Below are 22,174 nucleotides of genomic sequence, written 5' to 3' on the forward strand. Positions count from 1 at the left end.
ACCTCCAGGAATTGATGCAGAGAGAAAGAAGCAGAACCAGGAGGACATTATACACAGAGACGGATACACTGTGGTATAATTGAATATAATGGACTTCTCCATTAGTGGCAATGCAGTGATCTAAAACAATCTGAAGGGATTTATGAGAAAGAACACTATCCACATTCAGAGGAAGAACTGGGAGTAGAAACACAGAAGAAAAATTGCTTGATCACATGGGTTGATGGGGATATGATTGGGGATGTAGACTAAACAATCACCCTACTGCAAACATCAATAAAATGGAAATAGATCTTGATCAATGACACATGTAAAACCCAGTGGAAATGCACATCAGACATGGGAGGAGAGGGAAAGAACATGACTCTTGTAACCAAGAAAAAATATTCTAAATTGACTAATTAAATAAAATTTTCAAAAAAAAATATCCCTAAAGAGTATTTCAAGTAAAGCTGGTAGGATTGTAATGAATTAAACAGGATGAGAAACTTCTTCCTTCCTCTCTACATAGCAAGCCACAAATTTGTTCCCCATTTCAGAAAATGACACAAGCTGTCTTTCCAGAATGTCTATCTCTTTTCTTTATTTTTTCCTTCTTTTTAATAAGTGGAGCACAATTTGAAAATGAATGACTTCCAATAAAAGGTCAGCGGCCACATTTATTTTATTTTATTTTTTTAACCCTTACCTTCTGTCTTGGAGCCAATACTCTGTATTGCCTCCAAGGCAGAAGAGTGGTAAGGTCTAGGCAATGGGGGTCAAGTGACTTGCCCAGGGTCAAAAAGCTGGGAAGTGGCTGAGGCCATATTTGAAACCAGGACCTCCTGTCTCTAGGCCTGACTCTCAATCCACTGAGCCACCCAGCTGCCCCCTCAGTGGCCACATTTAAATAATCAGAACTACAGAGCAAACTAAAACCCCATCATAGTAAAAATGTCTTTATGGACTGGTTCTTAGAGAAATCATTTGGTCAAAGGCACGCAGAATAGATTTCTAAATACCATTTCACATTTGTCCCAGCATGTATAACTAATACTTCTAGAAGAGCTTTTTCATCAGCAAACCAGCCTTAAAGTAAGAGTTCCTCAGGGGAATACAAGAAGACTTTGACAGAGGAATACTGTTTATTGTATAATATAATATGATATTATAAGCTTAAAATTAATATACAATTAACTCCAAGTATTATATATTATAAACTTTATTATCTAACAAAATGGAACCACATGACTAAGTTTTTCTACCTGCTCAAAAAAGACCACATCCACAGGAAGAGCACCACAAGAAGAGAAGAAAGCTAGACCAGGAACCCCACCCAATTTATCTCCTGTCTATGTCAGCACGTAATGACAGGAAGTCAGTGGGCTTCTGGGAATTGTAGTTTTTAGGATAATAGATTTCTAATAACATAATGTGATATATGCGATATGATACATGATATGATATATGATATAATGTAGTATGATAATATAATTAAGAATTCCAGAGTATAAAGAAATTTCCAGTGAAAAGCAATGCTTTCCTGGGCGTGTTAAGGTTGCTTGCTAAACTTATGGGAAAAAAATTGATATAAAGATACAGATATGTGTGTGTGTGTGTATATATATATACATATATATATATAAAATTCTAAGGACATTTTTGCCATGGTGCAAGTTTGATTCTTCATTTAGTATGCAGGCATCCATGGGTCTCTCTGCTGCAATGACCTCAATAAAGTGCAAATTAATTTCAATAATAATAATATCACTAGAAGCCCATGGTGCATGCTTTCAGAGGGGAGTTAAAAAAAAAAAAAGAAGAAATGATCAGGTGAAAATTACAAGTATAGAAGATTACTTTTCCATTTAATTATGTTTCCATTGAAAATTCCATTCCACTTCTATTTGTATGAAACTCATTAAAGTGATTAAGAAACATCCCATCAGCACATTTAAGTGCTAAAATTGCTTTTCATTCAGTAGTTCCCATTACTATGTTGTAGGAAGAAGCAGGCAACAATTACAAAATCCCATTTTCAGGGGATACAAGTGAACCATAAAAAAAAACAAACAAAAAAAACACACACAACTTTCTCTTGTGACTTCTCATGTTTAGGAACATTTAAAGATCAAGTATGAGCACAAAGATGACCTTGACCTGCTCCATATTTTTCTCATAAACTCAGAGAAAATGAATATATTCTTTGAAAAATAAAGATTTTCATAGCCATACCTTCTCCCTGTCCCAATTTAAATAATGTGACTCATTTTGGATTGCAGACAAAAACTATATTAAATACAAAACAATTAGGAGAAGGAAATACCATAAGTAAAAAGTGTAAAAGAATATGAGTTGGGTTCCAAAAGGCACAATCAGGAAATGTCTTTGTTAATGCTCCTCAGGTAGCAAATCTCTTAAGGCATGTTTTATACTTGCCAAAACCCATTTTTTCTTTTCTTATTTCTCAAAGGAATGTAATACTTCCATGTAATCTTGGGTACTAGGTTTGTCATTGCTAGATTTATTATTTCACTTTTAAAAGACTTCAAATTAGAATCGTTTTAGAGTTGTAAGAATTCTCAAAATATTTCAGAGTAGCCATGTGGGAAAGACATGGAAAATGTTCTATATCTGATTTTTCACTGTGGCTGAGAGAATAAATTACCTAACTCTTAAGCTATATACTCTATGTAGTATATAATCACCACTATATGAGGATGAAACTCTATAATATCCATTTCCATCACACTGTTACTTGGAAATTCTCCTTTCAGGCCAAAACGAAGCAAGGTCGATGCCAAAAACAGAATGGAACTTTGAAACAAAAACCTGATTTATATAATTTAACATTCATAGAAGGAGAGAGTCCAAGTCCTTTGGCTCTTCCAAAATATGTCACTTACAGCTTTGAAATTATAAGATCAAAGATTTAGAGTTGGAAGGGACCTTAAAGGTCCTTCTTATGAGGCCTCTCTCTAATTGAAATCCCAGGCATCCAATTCTCTAATTTTTAGAAAATAGTAAATATGGGACATGGGATTCAAAAACTGATCTTCCTGATTCCAACCCAAGTCTTCTATATTTTGTACCATTAGGTTTGGGGGTAAGAAGGAGAGGAAGAATTGAGGCAGAAGGAGTGAAAATAATTCCATGTTATTTATAAAGCTACTTACACTGGAAAGCAAATATAATGAATAATAGTTCAAATGAGCACTGCACGCTTAGTATATTCAGTTTAACAAACATTTATTATATGGGTGCTAGGTGCTGGAAATAAGAAGATCAAAAAAAGGAAATTGTCCAAGCTTGGCTCATCAGACTTACAAGAACCTTTTGATGTAAGCAGAGCAGCTATCATTATCCTGGGTTTATATCTAGGAAAGTCAAAACAAAGGAGGCTTGATTGTGATTGGTCAGTTATAGCTAGTTTAGTGACAGACAGCAGACTAGAATTTAGATTGAACTAGTATAACTCTAAGATCCTGTCCACACCAAAATCCTATGAGCCTAAAGTTCCTCAACTTAGAACAGTGTTCTTTCCTTATTTAACAACATTTGATCATTTAGTTTCTATTGTTTGTATGGCTTCTTCTAAATTATCCCTCAAGATTCCTTTTCCAGGTCTTAAATGAAATGACTTAGTCTCAATTCTATCATAAATAATGATTATCATCACAAAATAATACTTTAAAAATCATCGACAGGCTGACCACCTATTTGACATGAAGTCATTCAATTCAACAAGCATCTATTAAATACCTATTAATATCAGACATTGTGCTAGTAGTTGGGATATAAAGACAAAAAAAAACTTTACTCTTAGAAAGTTTACCTTCTACTGGATCGATTAAGAAATAACTATTAAGGTAATTGGGGAAAATATTACTTTAAAAAAAGAATGAACTGTTAATTTAAAATCTACTTCATTGGATGATTGGGCAAAGATAATCAATGTCTGTGGAATTCAGCACGTAACTCCCTTCCCTACAAAGACTCTATTTCAATCCCTTGGTGAACTAACTCAACTTTAGACTATCTTCCACTTTTAATTCCTCCTTTGCCTTCCTCCCACCTGGTCTTATTGCTTAGTATGCCTTGGCAAGCTCAATCTTGTATTACTCCTACCATACACCACTTTCACTCCTATTCAGCAATATGTTGCTGAGCAGAGCTTGAGAAAAATATGAACCATTACTACAAATTTACATTATTTTTCCTCCACTGGGCCCTTGCTGTTTCAAGGCAACATTCTATTTCTGCATAATTGATTTACCAGCCTACGCTCCACAATAATTGTTTCAAACCTTGTTTCTCCTCAACCTCCCATAACACTAATTCCTTCTCAAAGACCTCACTCACACTTGACTAAAAATTGAGAGCCTTTGCCAAAAACTCCATTTTTGGTATCCTTATCTAACATCACTAAGACATCATTGCCCTCTATTTCCTCCTTCTCCCCTGCCTCACATAAATAAGGGGCCCTTCTCCTTTACAAGGCAAACTCTTGTTACATGTACTCTTGATTTCATCCCATTTCTTTTCTGGAGATTACATATGCTCTTACTAATCTTCAATGTCTTCCTATCTGCTGTTGTCTTCCCTGTTATTTTATGAGTTCTCCCTCACACTAAGAAGGACTCTCACTCGATCAATCTCTACTGTCATTTTTTTTAAACCCTTACCTCCCATCTTGGAATTAATACTGTGTATTGGTTCCAAGACAGAGGAGTGGTAAGGGCTAGGCAATGGAGGTGAAGTGACTTGCCCAGGGTCACACAGCTGGGAAGTGTCTGAGGCCAGATTTGAACCCAGGACCTCCCATCTCTAGGTCTGGTTCTCAATCCACTGAAGCACCCAGTTGCCCCCTCTACTATCATCTTATATAACCTCCCTTTTCTGATTAAACTCCTTGAAAAAGTAATCTACAACTGGTACCTCAACATTCTCTCCTCTCATTCTCTTGTAAACTCTTTTTAGTCTGGCTTCTGACCTCATCATTCAACTTAAACTCTCCTCTCCAAAGAAACCAATTATTTGATTTGCCAAACTGGCTGTTCTTTTTTTAGTCCCCATCTTCCTTGTTGTCTCTGTAGCACTTGATGCCTTTTAAAATTAAAATTTATTTTTTCAGTTACATATAGAAACAATTTGACAATTATTTTCTGACATTTTGTGATTCAGATTCTCTTCTTCCTTCCCAAAGTGGCAACTAGTCTGACACAGACTAACCAAAGCTTTCATGCAATGTATATTTCTACATTCCCCATGTTTACTGAACATACATAACACATATACAATAAAAAAAATCATAAAAGAAATAAAGTGAGCTTTGATCTGCAATTAGATTCCAAGAGTTTTTTCTTTGGCTGTGGATAGTGTTGGGTTTTGTTTGTTTTTGTTGTTTTATCCTGAGTCCCCTAGAATTATTTTAGAACTTTATTTTGCTGTAATATATTAACAATTGATCCTTGTACAATATTTCTGTTACTGTACATACATTTTTCCTGGGTTTGCTCACTTTGCATCAGTTCATGTTAAGTCTTTCCAGGTTTTTTCTGAAGTCATCCTGTTCATTTCTTATGGCAAAATAATTTGCCATCACAACCAGATACCACAACTTATTCAACCATTCCCCAACTGATGGACATTCCCTCCATTTCCAATTCTTTCTCTTACGAAAATTGCTGCTAAACATACTTTTTTTATAGGTAGGTCCTTTCCCTTTATCTCTGATCTCTTTGGGATACAGATCCAGTAGGGATATTGCTAGGTCAGAGTATGCATAGTTTTATGGCCCTTTGGGCATGGTTCCATTTTGCTCTCCAGAATGGTTGTATCAGCTCACACTTCTGAAAACAGTGCAATTAGTGAGCACTTGACACTTTTGATCCCCATTTCTTTCTGGATACTCTTCTAGTGGTTTTAATGATTCTGATCTCTTTTGGTTCACCTCCCTCCTTTTAATTTTCCAGTCATTAATTCTTGGGACTGGTTTTCTCATTAACCATGGATGTTCCCTAAAGTTCCACTCTGGGGCTCCTCTTTTCACTCTGTATTATATCATTTGGTGATTTTACCAGTTCCCATTGGTTCAATTTTCATGTCTATACAAATGATTCTTTTATTTTTTAAACCCTTCCCTTCCCTCTTAGAATCAATTGGTTCCAAGATAGGCAAGCTCTAAGAGCTAGATGATTTGCCAAGGGTCACACAGCTAGAAAGTGTGTAAAGCCAGATTTGAACCCAGGCACTCCCATCTCTAGGCCTGGCTCTCTTATCCACTGGGCCACCACCTACAGCTTATACTGATGATTCTTGAATCTGCATTTCCAGTTCTACTTACTTTCCAATCCCACATTATCAACAATCTCTTAAAGACATCTCATATTGGATGTCACCTATCACATTCAGTGAGTTCAAAACAGCTCCATATCTTTCTTCCCAAACTCTCACATCTTCTAAATTTCACCATTACTATTGAAGATACCATCATTTTCACAGACCCAGGCTTGGAAACTCAGTATTACTTTTAAGTCCTCACTGTAACTCACCCCATATCTAATCCATTGCCAAATCTTGTCATTTCTACCATCACACCATCTCTATGTCCCCATCTCTTCACTTGTTTAGCCACCATTCTAGTTCTTCCATCACCACTCTTCTGCCTCCTTAAAACTCTTGATACCTTTCTCCCTTTTCAGACTTCTTAAATCTTATTCTCTTCCCCACCCTTGAGCTGTATCTGCTGGCCTGACTGCTGTGAGTGATCCCCAATGCTCCGTTTCCATCTCCAAACCTTTAGCTATTCTCCTCGTCTGGAATGCTGTATGCCCTGATTTCTGCCTAAGTTTTCTTAGCTTCCTTCAAAAGCTACAGGAGTAGTCGTGGGTTTTCCTCATCCTTTAGCTGCTTTCCCTGTCGGATTTCCTTTATCTGCTCATATACCTTAAAGGTAACTTGTTTTCTACCTATTAGAATATCAGCTCCTTAAGAGAAAATTCTGGAGTTTGGCCTTTATTTGTACTCCCAGAACTTATAAGGCACAGTGCCCAGGATCTAGTGTGCACTCAATACTTAACCGACATGCACATGTATGTACAAGCCACATGCAAAGTTGGTACAAATACAAAGTAGAAGGGAAGTCAATAGGACAGAGAGGAAAATGACAGGTGTTGGAGGGGCTGTGAGGAAATAGGCATGCTCATGTACTGTTGGTGAGCTGTGAATAGGTCAAGTTTTTCTGAAAAGTACTTTGGAACTAGGCTAAAACTCTGCCTACTCATTCACCCAACTATGCTATAACTAGTCTGATTCTAGGCTGTTTGGGGTGTTCAGGGAGGATGAATGCCTGTGATGAGGGATTTCAAGTCCTTTTCAGGACTGCTCATCCATGTTTGGTGTCCACCTTTCACCTAACTCTCACTTAAGGTTCTAAGAAGCTGCAACACGGCCACATCCTAGTAAAACCATCTCAGCAGATGGGTTAAACCAGACTGAGAGTTGACACGTCTCAAACCCATCAGTGAATTAGAGAAGTGTCTATCCCGGCATGTGAAGACTTCCCATCAGAATTGGTGAGTGAGGATAATTTGTTCCAATGGCTGTAAAGGCGGCTGAAGAAGATGACATGGAGCACTTAAGAGATTGGTCATATATTGAAGGCTCCAAGATCATCACCCACTGCATGCCAGACTATCACTGGTCATCCTGACTTTTGTCTTGCCATTGGACTTTGATGGCTCTGGAAGAGAGGCTGACAATTTTGTACAACTCTGTTTTACTTCAATTCATATACATGTCTCTAAATAATGCCATAAATGTAAATAATTTCTCTAAAATCTATCCTTTCATTTTTTTTCCCTGTCAAAGGCACCACCATCTTTCAAGTTATCTAGGTTGCAACTTGAGTCATTCTCAACTCTTCCTTCCTCTGATCATCCATTCACATTTTCACCATCCTGTCAATTCTACATGGACACACTTTGCATCATTCTCTTTCTTACTAGCTATAAACTACAATCTATTTCCCTGTAATTTCCTCTCATAAAATGAAATACATATTATAAAGGAAACCAACTATATTGAGTAATCCATTTAAAAAAATAAGCTCAGGGTCAGGTGTCTGGCTTATTGGGAGACAGCCAGGCCTCAGGATGAGACATCCTGAGTTACAATCTGGCCTCAGATAGCTGTGTAACACTAGGCAAGTCATTTAACCCTAATTCCCTAGTTCTTATCCTTCTTCTGCAGTAGAGACCTGATCTTTGGGCAGCTTTTCCTGAGCTCCCAGATGTTAGTACTCTTTTCATTATTGTTACTTTACATTTAACCCATGCTATATCAACCAAGTCTCTTTTTCCCTAATGAACTGGAGGAATTCCATGGGAACTGGAATGACCTCCAGGAATTGATGCAGAGTGAAAGGAGCAGAACCAGGAGAATGTTGTACACAGAGTCAGCTACACTGTGGCACAATCAAATGTAATGGACTTTTCTACTAGCAGCAATGCAATGATCCAGGACAATTCTGAGGGACTTATGAGAAAAAATACTATCCACATCCAGAGAAAGAACTGTGGGAATAGAAAAACAGAAGAAAAACAACTGCTTGACCACATGGGTCGATGGGGATATGATTGGGGATGTAGACTATAAATGATCACCCTAGTGCAAATAATAATAATATGGAAATAGGTCTTGATAAAGGACACATGTAAAATCCAGTGGATTTGCTCACTGGCTATGGGGAGGTGGGGAGGTAAAGAACACGAATCATGTAACCATGGAACTTTTCTTAAATAAAATTTGAAAAATAAAAATTTTTAAAAACCATATATTTGTATATAACTAAGAAAGTAACTAACAAAGGGTAACTAAGAAATGCTTATTGATCTTTATGATATACTTTTTTTCCCCACAAGAAAGCATGGGTACTTTTACTGCAATGAAGGATTTTTAAAGTGTCATAAAACTGATAAAATGGCCATCAGAAGATGCATTTCACATTAGCTTTGAGACGAGCCTCCTCCAGCTAGGGACAACTAATCACAAAGGTTGGATTTAGTAGATTGTGACTCTTAAGTTGTGGATAAAGGAAAGCAGTTGGGAGCCTAAAAAATTAAGATCACCATTTTCTTGGCCAAGGTTTGCAATTTAGGGGTCATTTTTAGGCCTTCACTAGCTCACCCACCTTGCTAAACCATATCAGCTGTCATATCTTACTGACTACTTCCAATTCCACATCAGATTGTGAAGAATGGTGTCTCTAAGAAGTTAAGAATCAAAGTTTCATGCACTAGAAAAGTTGAGTAACATGGACATTTAATTCAAAGTTCACAAATCACATAAAAAACTGAAAGGAACTGTAGGAATAAGAGAATTTTAAACAGCAAGATTTTAAAATGCAAAAAAAAGAAAAAAAAACATGCTAAAACTCCATTCACAAAACCCAAAATAGAAATGATTTAGAGACCACTGAGGTCTAATTTCTTCTCCATTAGGCTAGGTCACAATTCTTGCTGCAATGTTCATTCCAAAGAATGTTTTACTTAAATATGGATGTGGTATGCAAATCAATGTGTTAATGTGTGAAAATTGGCAATATTACTGACATAGACTAAATGAGGCTGCTATATACTTGCCTGTGAGGATGTTTAGAGAACTGAGATAGCTCAACCTAAGGCACACTTGAGCTGAGTTCATTGGAAAAAAAGATGCCATCTACATGAGTAGAACCTGAGGCTTTTCTTCGCACCAACAAAGTTTAAAATTTCTTAAGTATAAATCATGAGGAAGCATTTATTAAATGCAACCTGGAATAGCAGATGGTGAGAGGGGCCTGAGGAGTCATTAAGACAATGGTTTACATCTCACTTTTAACATATTGGTATGTGACCCCAATCAAGAATCTTATCTTTTTAGTACCTCAGAAATGTTTCTAATACTCTTAGGTGACAGGTTAATTTGTCCTGGAAGAATTTTCTCACCAACTTTCAATGGGAGTTGTTTTTTTTAAACCCTTACTTTCTTGTTTCCGTGGCAGAAGAGTGGTAAGGATTAGGCAATCAAGGTTAAATGACTTACCCAGGGCCACACAGCTGAGAAGTATCTCAGATCAAATTTGAACAAATTTGAAACCAGGATCTTCTATCTGGTTCACCATCCACTGAGCCATCCAACAGCCCAGGAGTTTTCAATGAAATCAAAAGGTCTACATTTATAAAGAAACACAGAAAACTAAAAGATTTCAAGGTTGTTGTATTTTTGCCTCTACACTTTAGGTCCACTTTAAGCAAACTTAATTTATGCAGATATAAAGCAGTAAAAAATTTAAGGTAAAAAACAACAGAAATATCATCACCTATTTGTAGGCATTTCAGCACAAAATCTAGGCAAAAGGCTCAAAGGTTAGCCCAAGAGGATCCATGTGAAGAGAAAACTATTAGAAGGGAGGACCAACCTGAGGCTGAAACATAGACTGAAAAGGTCCATTTTTCCTTTAAACATTTACATAAAGATGTATATTAGAGAAGATCCTATACAGTAGCTGTTTAATCCTCAATGATGAAATTATGTAAACTTTCATGATTTAGATTTCTGATAGTTTTCTAATATAATTTTTCAAAAGTTTCAAAATCCAGAGAATGATAAAGCATTAAAATTTGTTTTTACAAGACATCCATTAGAATTTTTCATACACTTTATCACGATTATCCACAATTATTGCAATATATTTTTGTAAATACTCCATTAATCAGAATCAGTGATGAAATAGTCGAAGATTTGTATGAATGAGTGTAATTCCAAGCTCATCACAAGCCTCAATCACAATCTGGTCAGCAGTTGAACCTGAGGGGGCCACAATGAACTCTACACCACTCTAAAAGAAAGAAAAAACTTGTTACAAGGAATCAACTGGGTTTTCTCAAATAATTCAAGTCATTGACCCTAAAACAAAATAAAACAAAAACCTAATAACTATATTTTCTTACTAATTCAAAGACACCTATGTTAAGAAAATCAAAGTTATTTTGAAAATATCTACATTCTGAAAAGGTTTTCTCATTCATCAGACTTACCCTCTTAGCTCTGTCTACATTATCCCTAAAAGGGAAAAACGCATCAGAACTGACAGACACTTGTTTCAATGTATCAATCCATTCCTTCTTTTCTGTATCAGTTAACAGTTTAGGAACTTCCTCAAACATTGCTTCCCATTTGGCCAAATCTTCATCCTAGAGAAAGAAGTTCACTTGCTATAAAAATAATTTTTACAAATTTCTTCTGGGAATTTTTTATTTTTTAATTAAAAAAAAATCTAGACTCATGAGTTTATTGACACAGGAAGATTTCTTGACCAATATAGGTAACTCTGCAATTTATATTTTCAATCTAAATTAAATGATTTGCCCAGAATCCCACTCCCAATATGTAACACATGAAGACAGTGAATGCAGACAAGTTTTAGTAATACCTACTAACTCCTCTATTAACAATGCTAGCCTGCCTTTCTACCAAAAGGAACAATAATCATTTTTTCACAACCTAATTCACATGTTCTATAGTCCTTTTTTAGGTGTGGTGTTATCAACTTTTATGTGGGAAAAGTATTAATAATGGAATTCCAGGTCATAACAAAATTAGTCATAACGACATCATTTTTAATCAACATGTCTTTCACAAATTTTATTCCTTAACTCCTGCTTGTTTAGGTGATGTAAATGCCCCATTTGAAGTAAATTTGATATTATCAAGGATTTTCAAGGGTTATGAGAAATGAAAAACAGGAATTTCTGATTACAATTCCTTTTCATGAGCTATACTCATATAATCAGTCTCTTAAATAAGTGATCTTCAAGACATCAATCATATGGTGATTCAAATATTTTTATTTAATAAAAATCCTTGTTTTGGATAATGGATAATGCTTTTTGACTTTAAAAGGCTATATTATTAACTAAGCTAGTTTTTGACAGAAGAAATCTCACTTAAGTTTCTAGGAATCAGATTACCTGGAGCTACTACAGGCAAAATCAAAAAAAGTAATAAATATGCTTAACAAGAAAAATGCTTAAAGTTTTAGAAACTCAGCTTCAAAGATCTTCACTGGCAGTTGTAGTGAACTACATAGTGTATGAAAAGAAAGATCACTCTCTGATATCATGCAATAAAAAATTGTGTAGAATGTTCTTACTAAACAGGAATAGAGGAGAAAGATGTAGAGCTCAAGAGCATGACAGAATGAATTATTCAGGAGGCCATCTATCATATAAACATGTGCTTCCTTTACTTTTTTTGTGGGTTCATGTCATTTCAGTAACTATTAATAACTTGGAACAGAAGGCATTTAAAAAGTTGAAATGTCAATCACAGGAACTCATTATTGGTAGCAGATCTTGTTGGTGACGGGCTGAAACTAAAGGCTGAGGAAATTTGTATTAATCCATCAACTCTAACACAATATTCCCTTAATATGACCAATTCCTGATAGAGACCAAAAAGGTAAGAAAAAATAGCAAAAACAAAATTATTACCAATTATTAGGTAGACTTCCTTATGAGTGATCCATGGAAGATAATAATGTGAAGAAATAAGGAGAAAAGTGTTTCAATAAAGAAAGGCTTTGCTTGCAAAATGCCTATTTGTTGTTAATTTTTCTACTCCATTATTTTTGTTGTTACTTAGTCATTTCATCATTTCCAACTCTTTGTGATTCTACTTGGGGTTTTCTTGGCAAAGATACTAGAATGGTTTGCCATTTCTTTCTCCAGTTCATTTTACAGATGAGGAAACTGAGACAAACAGGCTTATTGACTAGATATGAACTCAGGAAAATTATTCCTCTTGACTCAAGGCCTGGCACTCTATCCACACTGTCATCTACCTGTCCTCTTCTTATAATAAGTGTGTAATAAATGCTTGTTGATTGAATTAAATTAGACGGCCAGTGGAGACCAGATTTGAATTAAAGACTTCCTGGCTTAACCTTCTTCCCACTCTTATGCACTGCCCCTCCCATTCAGTTAGGCCAAAATCATGTCAAGAAATATAGCAAAGAATGCCATGGATACTTGCCCTGCACATACCTCACCAATCGTGCCAGTCACATACTGATCAATTGCATTAGAGATTTCTGCTCTCTTTACTCCAGCTTTAAATTTCATTGAAAGCACTCGAGGATGATGTCTAAGCCACCAATTATTTGCCTTATCTCCTGCAAGCCGTGTACAGTGTATTCGGGATTGCTGACCTGCTCCAATACCAATGACCTGAAATATGTCAATTAAAATGATCAACACATTTTCACAAAAGTGAATTTCCTCACAAAAGCCTTTCTTTCATATGCTTACAAGCAAATAATTTTCAAAGTAATTATACCATACGATTAGAAATATATCAAATAAATAAGAGACAAAGATTTTATTTTAAAATAATTAGTTCAAACACCACCAGTTTCTATACTCACAAAGTAAATCTTCCCTTTTTATTTACTAATTTAAAAAAATAGAGTACTTGTTACTCAGATTAACTTCAACATCACAGAAAAATATCATAACACACACAAAAGAAAAATATCATAAATTTCATATTTTCTAAGTAAATTATTGAAGCAACAAATGTTAAAACCACAAACTGGGAAAATAGCAAAATAATGGAATTACTTGGCATCACATTCATCAAGTTTCACCTTGTAGCACAATCAAATGTAGCAGCATGTCCCTTAATTAAAGGAAAGCCCATTATAGCTAAATGATTAATATCTACAGCTATGTTTAACTCAGAATTAGGGAAGCATAATTTTTTCTCGTTTCATGGTTTCTCTAGTTTCTTCTCAAGCTAATTTCATCTTTAAAACTACCAGTTTACTTGTACATGCATGCATGAACTGCACAGGCAAGTCAAGGGAATTACGATAATGCACTTTTGTATTTTCTGAGCAAACTTTGCCATAGTCCAAACTATGCCAGTATTAGGGTCAATTAGAGACTTTGAATCCTCACTGTAACATCACAGGAACTGTTTTGTCACAAAACAAATCACATGCCATGGACAAAAGGAGGTTGTTATATTTATTGGGAAAGGAAATGGAGGATTGGAAAACCTGGGAATAATGGGAGGTTTGTATGGGGTATGGAGGAGTTGAAAGGAGAGAGGGAATATTGCTCAGTGAAGCAAAGGAGAGAGAGATGCCCCCTGCTGAGAGGAAGCAGCAGGGGTCCTATAAGGTCTGTTTGTTTTGAATGACTGAACTGAAGTTCAGCTCCCTTTATGCCCAGAAAAGATAATCCACTTATCTGACTGTGAATTAAAATAATATAAAGTTTAATAACCAGTTGGGATTGGAGTTTTTTCCTCAGCTTCAGAGTAGAGGCCAAGCCCAGAGGCTGGAGGAGGGTTTCTCCCACTCCCATCTACTCTATATCAGTCCTGCTTTGTCAAATTCAGAATCTTAGCACTAGCTAAAAAGCAAACAAGAACAGTTCTAACCTTCAGAAGCCTGTGTCTTCGGGCTGAACCAAGAAGAGCATGCCGCTCCAGACTGGGCTGAATGGGCTCCTCCCTCCTCCAACACCAGGCCGCAAGTCCAGCCCAGCAGGAAGGAAGTGCTAGTCACAAGACCCAACTGCCACTCCCAGTTGCCCCTTCCCCCACAAACTGTCAGTCTTATTTCCTTTCCACAAGGTTCTAGTTTTAAAATTATGTACATTTAAAAAATTTTTAATCTCTAACTACAAACTAAGCACCCATCTACCATTAATCTCAGCTCTTTGAATAATATGAATCCACTGATATAATTTATAGCAAATGAAAGTCATAATACATTGAAAGCTAGCTTGTAATACTATGAGAAGTATGTAAATTTGTCATGATTTCATGGACTTGGACATAAAAATACTAAGGAAGCAAATAGCTTCTGAGATTCAATAGCTATTCATACATCTGTGGTACATACAAAGATTCTGCTTATGAAAATTTAAGGACATGCCACATCCACTTCAGAATAAAGTCTATGCCTAAACCATAGAGGACAATCCCAAATCCACTGAACCCCAAGATTCAGTGATCACCGAACAGTTTATGGTAAAGGGCTGGTAACCCTTGCTATAAGAACAAAGAAAAATGGCAGAATAAAAAGATTCTTTATCTCATTACCTCATAAACAGTGATATGGGATATATTCTCCAAAAAAAATATAGAACAAATCTTTTCTGGTCAGAAGGCAAACTGACTTACACACTATGTGCAAAAAACATCTGTGACACAACAACAAATAGATGTCATTCTTTAAAACAATTTACCTGACCATTCTTGGCATAGCACACTGAATTGGACTGAGTGTATTTGACAGCAATAGTAGCTACGATGAGGTCTCTGATAGCAGGCTCAGGCAACTGGGAAAAAAAAATTAAATAATTATAACTTGATATTTCATAAATGTATTAAAACTCTTATCTTATTCCTTTATTGTAAAAATATAAGTATATTAAAACAATTGTATCAAGATTGTTTTTCATTGATGCAGCAGAATGCTATTAGATTATGTGTAATTAGAAAATCTTGAACCCTTGGACTTCATCTCCCATAATCCTTTTCCCTTCGTCCACTTGGCATCCTATTTGTATTGTTTTTAAGTTCAGTAACTCCACCTTTTTCTCTCTCTTCTCCAGCCCTGGCCGCTGAGTTAGCTCCCTTTTTATGCTAGCTCTTTATTTTAGTTATTATTAATAAATCTTATAAAATACAATATTGAGTTATTGTATATCAATTTTTAAGCTTACAGTTATTTGCAAGTATGTCAAATCCCTTATCTACTTATGTCAGTGAATTACTTTAATTGACCTAAAAAATATACCTAACTTAAGAAAACATTATTTTTAAACTCAATAAATGTGCCTTAAAATATAGAGCCTGTTTACAAATCTTAAAGCACTCAATTTATGTCATAGTGTGATACCCTATATTACTTGTTTTTATAATTCATGCTCTAAACCAAACTCTTACTGGCACCTCACCACATATCCCAGAGTTTATTTTCTAAATAATATTTTCCACATCAAGTCATATCTTTTCTCAACTAGGGCCAAAACAATAGTTGCTGAAAAAAAGGCAAGGCAGATTCCCTGCCAATCACTATTATAAAAAAAAAAGATCATCAGTGTAATGAACATTTTATCAACTCACAGAAGCAGCTAAGAGAACTTTAATTTATTCTCATGGCAGAGATTTATCTCCTTTTTATTTCACAAAAAAGTGAAGCACAATTTCCAATAGTTGCCAGATCAGCTTGAAGCCAACAAAGAAGCAAGAAGTTACACTTGGCTCATTTTATTTTTCCCATAGTCACTAAAAATGAATAATATCATCTGTAACTGAAAACACACACCATGAACTTTTTACTTGACTGTGCCTGAAAATGTTTCAGCATTATCACCCATATTCTTATTGGCCTTGGTATTTGATGCCCTTTTGTACTATGAAAAGAATAAAAGTAAATATGTTTTGAGTTTTTGGTAATTGGGGGGGGGGGGGGAAGGAAGAATAAACAGAAATTTAACTTTGTGCAACATTTCCCCAGTGATAAATTTATTTGGATTCCCAGCCCTAGCACAGTAAGTACCTGGCACACATTAAATGTTTGATAAATACATGTGAAGTGATTGAACTGACACTTCTAAAGAAACTGAAAATGTCAATAATGACATTTTGGCATTGCATGAAAATTAAAAGACATAAGGAAATTGCAATTGGAACTAGTTTCATCATGTAGCTAAAGAAAATAAGAAATATGAGAGGTAGCATTAGGTCACTTTACCTTTCAGTATTCATAATAATAATAGCATTTACATAGTGTTTTGAGGTTTACAAAGCACTTTATGAATATTATCTTGTTTAATCTTCACACCTCCAATAAAGTGGATGCTATTATTATTATTATTATTACTTTTCCCATTTTACAGGAGACACTCAGGACTAAGAGGTTAAGTAACTTGCCCAGGATCAGTGTCTGACGAATCTGACCTCAGATTTCCTGACTCCAAGTCAAGTACTTTATTCATTGTATATGTAGCTACCTACTGATGAGTAAAAACAGCTAAGAATACCACAAAAAAAGTATTTCACAGGATGAGAATAAGGAAGTCTACTAAGACCTTGGGAAAATATCCCCAAACAAATCAATACATATATAAGAGTTAATAGCTTCATATGTGATGGTGGGCATAAGGGAAGGACAGCAAGAAATAATGGAAAATACAGTACAGGGTGATGAAATCAAAGATAATTCTTAGATAATTCTCAAATCACTGCATTCTTACCAAGAATATTTTCTTGACAAATTTTCTTGACAATATTTTCTTGTACTAAAAAGCAGTGGTCATCAATAGAATGGCACTGGCTTAGCAACAGAAGGGTTAATCAATGAAATAAACTTGGGGTAAATGACCTCAGCAAGATAGTGTCCAATAAACCTAAGCTTTTGGGACAAGAACTCACTATTTGATAAAAACTTCTAGGAAAATTGGAAAATAGTACAGGAGAGATTAGGTTTAGGTCACCATCTTACACATAATATCAAGACAAATTCAGAATAGATATATGACTTAAATGTAAAGAAGGAAATTATAAATAAATTAGGTGAACATAGAATAGTATACCTGTCAGATCTATAGGAAAGGAAAGAGTAAGACCAAGCAAGAGACAAGAGAATATTATAAAATGTAAAATGAATAATTTTGATTACATTAAATAAAAAGGGTTTTATACAAACAAAACCAATGCAACCAAAATTAGAAGGGAAGCAACAAACTGGGAGAAAAATTTTGCAACAAAAATCTCTGACAAAAGATCTACTTTCTCAAATTTATAAGCTAAGTCAATTGTATTAAAAAAAAAAAATCAAGCCATTCCTCAACTGACAGGTCAAGGGACATGAATAGGCAGTTTTCAGATAAAGAAATCAAAACTATGAATAAGCACATGAAAAAGTGTTCTAAATCTCTCATAATGGAGAAATGCAAATCAAAACAACTCTGAGGTAACACATCACACTTAGCAGATTGGCCGATATGACCATAAAGGAAAGTAATAAATGTTGGACGGGATGTGGCAAAATTGGGAGCATTGCTGGTGGACCTGTGAATTAATGCAACCATTCTAGAAGGCAATTTGGAACTAGGTCCAAAGGGCTTTAAAAAGACTGCCTGCCCTTTGATCCAGCCATACCACTGTTGGGTTTGTACCCCAAAGAGTTAATAGGGAAAAATACTTATACAAAAATATTAGTAGCTGTGCTCTTTGTAGTGGCAAAGAACTGGAAAATGAGAGGGTGTAAATTTATTAGGGAATGGCCAAGCAAATTGTGGTATCTGATGGTGATGGAATATTATTGTGCTGAAAGAAATAATAAACTGGAGGAACTCCATGTGAACTAGAAAGACCTTCAGGAATTGATTCAGGATGAAAGGAGCAAACCAGGAGAACACTGTACACAGAGACTGACACACTGTGGCACAATTTAATGTAATGGACTTTTCTACTAATAACAATGCAATAATCCAGGACAATCCATAGGAAAAAGAATGCTATCCATATCCAGAGAAAGAACTGTGGGAGTAAAAATGCAGAAGAAAAACATAAGATCAATCACATGGTTCGATGGGGATGATTGGGGATTTTGGCTTTAAAAGATCACTCTATTGCAAATCTTAATAATATGGAAGCAGGTTCTAAATAATGATACATATATAACAATGGAATTGTTTGTTGACTCAGGTAGGGGGAGGGAAATATGAATCATGTAACCATGGAAAAATATTCTAAATTAAAATTTCTTTTAATTTTTCTTAATCATTCTAAAGAAATGGATATAGCAAACAATGAATAAATATAAGACCAATTTTTGAATGAACTGGTGAATTTTAAATTGATCTTCTCTCTTCAACAGTTTCCCTTTAAGGGAGGAATTCTATGTTGGTTTTCCCTTTCGTATTAAACCATGACAAAAAGGTTATAGGGACACTTATCCGCTGGCCATGACTGGGACCTAGAGAAGAAAATAAATGAGGCAATGGGAAGGTGGCCAACCTGAAAACTGCCTGCTGAGTTTTTTTCTAACAAGCACCTTTACATCTGATACCTGTCCCCATCCCATCCCTTCCTTACCATCTGCACCTATGTTTCAAAGCTACAAGGGCTACACCCAGTGGCTTTGAGCTGAAGGAAAAGAAAAATCTGATCCCATGGGGCAGGTGACTATTGATTTGTTCCTCCATTCTTAAAGCTTGAACATGAAGTACTTTTTCCAATAAAAACATTATTATTACAGATTGGTTAGATTTTGTAGTACATTTCCAAGTTTCCATAGGCTGACCTGAGAACTTAACCAATACATATGGAACACAAGAACTAAGAAAAAATATCTTTTTTTTCACAAAAACAAATGACCCTTTGGGATGCAACTTTTTCATAAGCTAGAGGCTGACTTTTGTTAAAATAATTTATAAGTCAATCCTATGATAAAACATTTGATATAGCTGAAATAAATTGTACTTTAAACTTACATCTTTATGCTTTGTAACAATATTGTTAAATAATGACTTGTCAATAACACCATTATTCCTCTTCTGACTTAGATGTAATCCAAAGAGAGTACGAATTTCATCTTCTTCTGGTTTGTAACATGGGTCCATCTAAAAACAACAAAAATTAAAATTTTCTTCTGGCATAATTTTATGAAACTAATGGTAAATAAATAGTTCTTAAAATAAAAATTTCTGGAATCATAATCATATCAAGACTTGTCAATTCATCTCAGTAGAAACAAATGTAAAATGGTTGGGTCTTAAGACTAACAACACAATAGCCAAAAACATCTTTGCTTGCCAAGTATTAGCAGAAAAGTTGATCATTTTAAAAGAGTAGATAGGGTAGAACTAGTTAATGACATAAAAGAGTAAACCAAATTTTGTTTTTCCTTCTAACTGTACTAAAAAGTTAGTAAACATTTGATGATTATTAGTGATCTGTGCCTTTAAAATGTCAGAACAAAATTTGATCTTTTCTTCTTATTGTAAACTTTAAACTTGATAAGGAAAAAAAAGGATATTTAATGGAATACAGAATTTTCAAGCACTTCTGATAAAAAAAAAAAACCGAGAGAAACCTAAAAAGCTCTTATTTCAACAAGTAGAAACACTTGATGATAATATACTGCTAATATTTTAACAGGAGGAAAACCCAAGTGTCCCTTCAGAACTTTAATGCCTTCAGAATACTGAAGGAATTAATTAGGAAAAAACAAAGGTCCTGGAGATAAGATTGATTCTTTTCAGAGGATTTAACACAGAAAAGAAGGGTTGAAGGATTACATTAGAGAAAGAAAAAGGTGGATTCACTATTTCTCATACTTGGGGCTAACGAGAATATACAAAGGGCTAGAGGAGTAAGCATCAGATGAAATGAACAAAAGATGATACATATAAAATTCAAAAGGGAAATAAATGAGAAAAAATACGAGATGGATAGGACAAAATATAATACCAAAGAGGGAACAGTCATAAGCAAAATCTGTTTCCTGAGGGGGAACAAATTTGAGAGCCAAGTCTAGAGACAGGAGTTCCTGGGTTCAAATATGGCCTCAGACACCTCTAAGCTGTGTGACCATGGGCAAGTCAAAACCTTCCCCATACCCATTCTTCAGCCTTGGAAGCAATACATAATATTAATTCTAAGACAGAGGGCAAGGTTTAAAAATAATTTTTAATTCATTTCCTAATTCTGAAGGGTGGGACTAAAAGGAAAAAGGAGAAGCAGGAGATGCAAAGAACCAGAAATTTAAAAATTTGTGGAATGGGAATGTGGTGGAATGTTACTAGAAGGTTAATAAATGAGAATAAATATTTTCAGAGAATTCTGGTTTGTATGTATGGACTGATAGCAGGGAAATGAATAGCATCAGGAGAATAATGTATACAAAGCCTTTAACATTATAGAGAAAAAAAATCAAACTTAAGAACCATAACTAACCATGTCTCCTGTAAAAATAAATTTGATGAGTTATAAAATAAAATATTTAGATGGGAAGACTCTTCCAATATAGGTTCAAAACTGTTAGATGTAATCAAAAGTATCCTCAGTGATGAAGTGAAGCTCAAATGTGAACTTCCCCTCAGGGCGAGGCGCAAGGACACCAAAGAGACTCTTATTATAAAAATAAAATGTTTATTTGAAATATATAAGAATAAATAAAGGATTTCTAATTCTAAGGGATTCTAAATCCACCCAAATAAACTCCCAGGTTCCACAAGGAACAGTTTCACCTATGTTTCACAGGCTACACTAATCCTCCCTGATCTGACTAACCCAAATTTATACTATCTAAATAAAACTACCATTATTATTCTTAAAAATCTTAACTTTGCCTTCAAATTATAAAATAGCAAAGGCTAGCTGGTTAAGTCTCAACAAGAATCAAGTTAGGATTCTGAGCCTTAACAGATCAGAGTTCAAACCAAGGACCAGGTCTTTCTTTGGTCTTCTCAGATATAAACCAATCTATTAAAACACACACACACACACACACACACACACACACACACACACACACACACACACACACACACACCACACACACACACAATATTCAGTAGTGTTTCCCAAGTTGGGAAAGGAAAACACTGAGCTCCTTCAGATCTTTCCCTCAGAGAGGCAAAAAGATGTTACCTCCTCCAGCCCTGAGAGAGTTTGAGAGTGTGTGGCCAGAGACCAACTCCCAACTGCCAGAGAGAGTAATTGACACAGAAAAATGGCTATAACTGTCACATCTGAAATTAACACGCTCTCTCAGCTCTGCTTCAAACTCCAGTTCTTTCCTCAAGCCAGCCATTACTTCTTATCCCTAAACTAATAAAACAATACTTATTTTCTAATATCATCCTTAAAACTCCAGAAGACTATGATGAATGAAGCATACTGCTCACTCCCTAAGAAATCATAGTAATATAAAGCCAAAATATATTTGGCTTGTGGCCAACTCTGAGGATTTCTTTTGCTTGGCAATGTTCATTTATTACAATGTTTTTCCTCACCTTATGCTTAGTTTTTAATTGGGGTGGGGGAAGAGAAGCTAACCCTAACAACATCTGAAAAAAGAAGCCATTGTAACATTTTAAAAGTAGAATGAAATACTTTCATG

At 35.2% G+C, this 22,174-nt stretch overlaps 1 protein-coding gene across 1 annotated transcript in view; it reads right to left on the reverse strand.

Moving 5' to 3' along the window:
• Positions 1–9,286: 9,286 nt before the first annotated feature.
• ATIC (5-aminoimidazole-4-carboxamide ribonucleotide formyltransferase/IMP cyclohydrolase) overlaps positions 9,287–22,174 on the reverse strand; it is a 30,753-nt gene continuing 17,865 nt past the window's right edge. Inside the window, exons 12-16 of the mRNA XM_007501783.2 lie at positions 19,542–19,670; positions 15,282–15,374; positions 13,068–13,250; positions 11,061–11,216; positions 9,287–10,861 (exon numbers count right to left, since the gene is read on the reverse strand). Of these exons, the coding sequence (XP_007501845.1) occupies positions 10,742–10,861; positions 11,061–11,216; positions 13,068–13,250; positions 15,282–15,374; positions 19,542–19,670 (681 nt within the window). The 3' untranslated portion in view covers positions 9,287–10,741. The remainder of the gene's footprint in view (positions 10,862–11,060; positions 11,217–13,067; positions 13,251–15,281; positions 15,375–19,541; positions 19,671–22,174) is intronic.

The sequence above is a fragment of the Monodelphis domestica genome, chromosome 8 (assembly GCF_027887165.1).
Source record: "Monodelphis domestica isolate mMonDom1 chromosome 8, mMonDom1.pri, whole genome shotgun sequence".
In the NCBI taxonomy this organism is placed as follows: Eukaryota; Metazoa; Chordata; class Mammalia; order Didelphimorphia; family Didelphidae; genus Monodelphis; species Monodelphis domestica.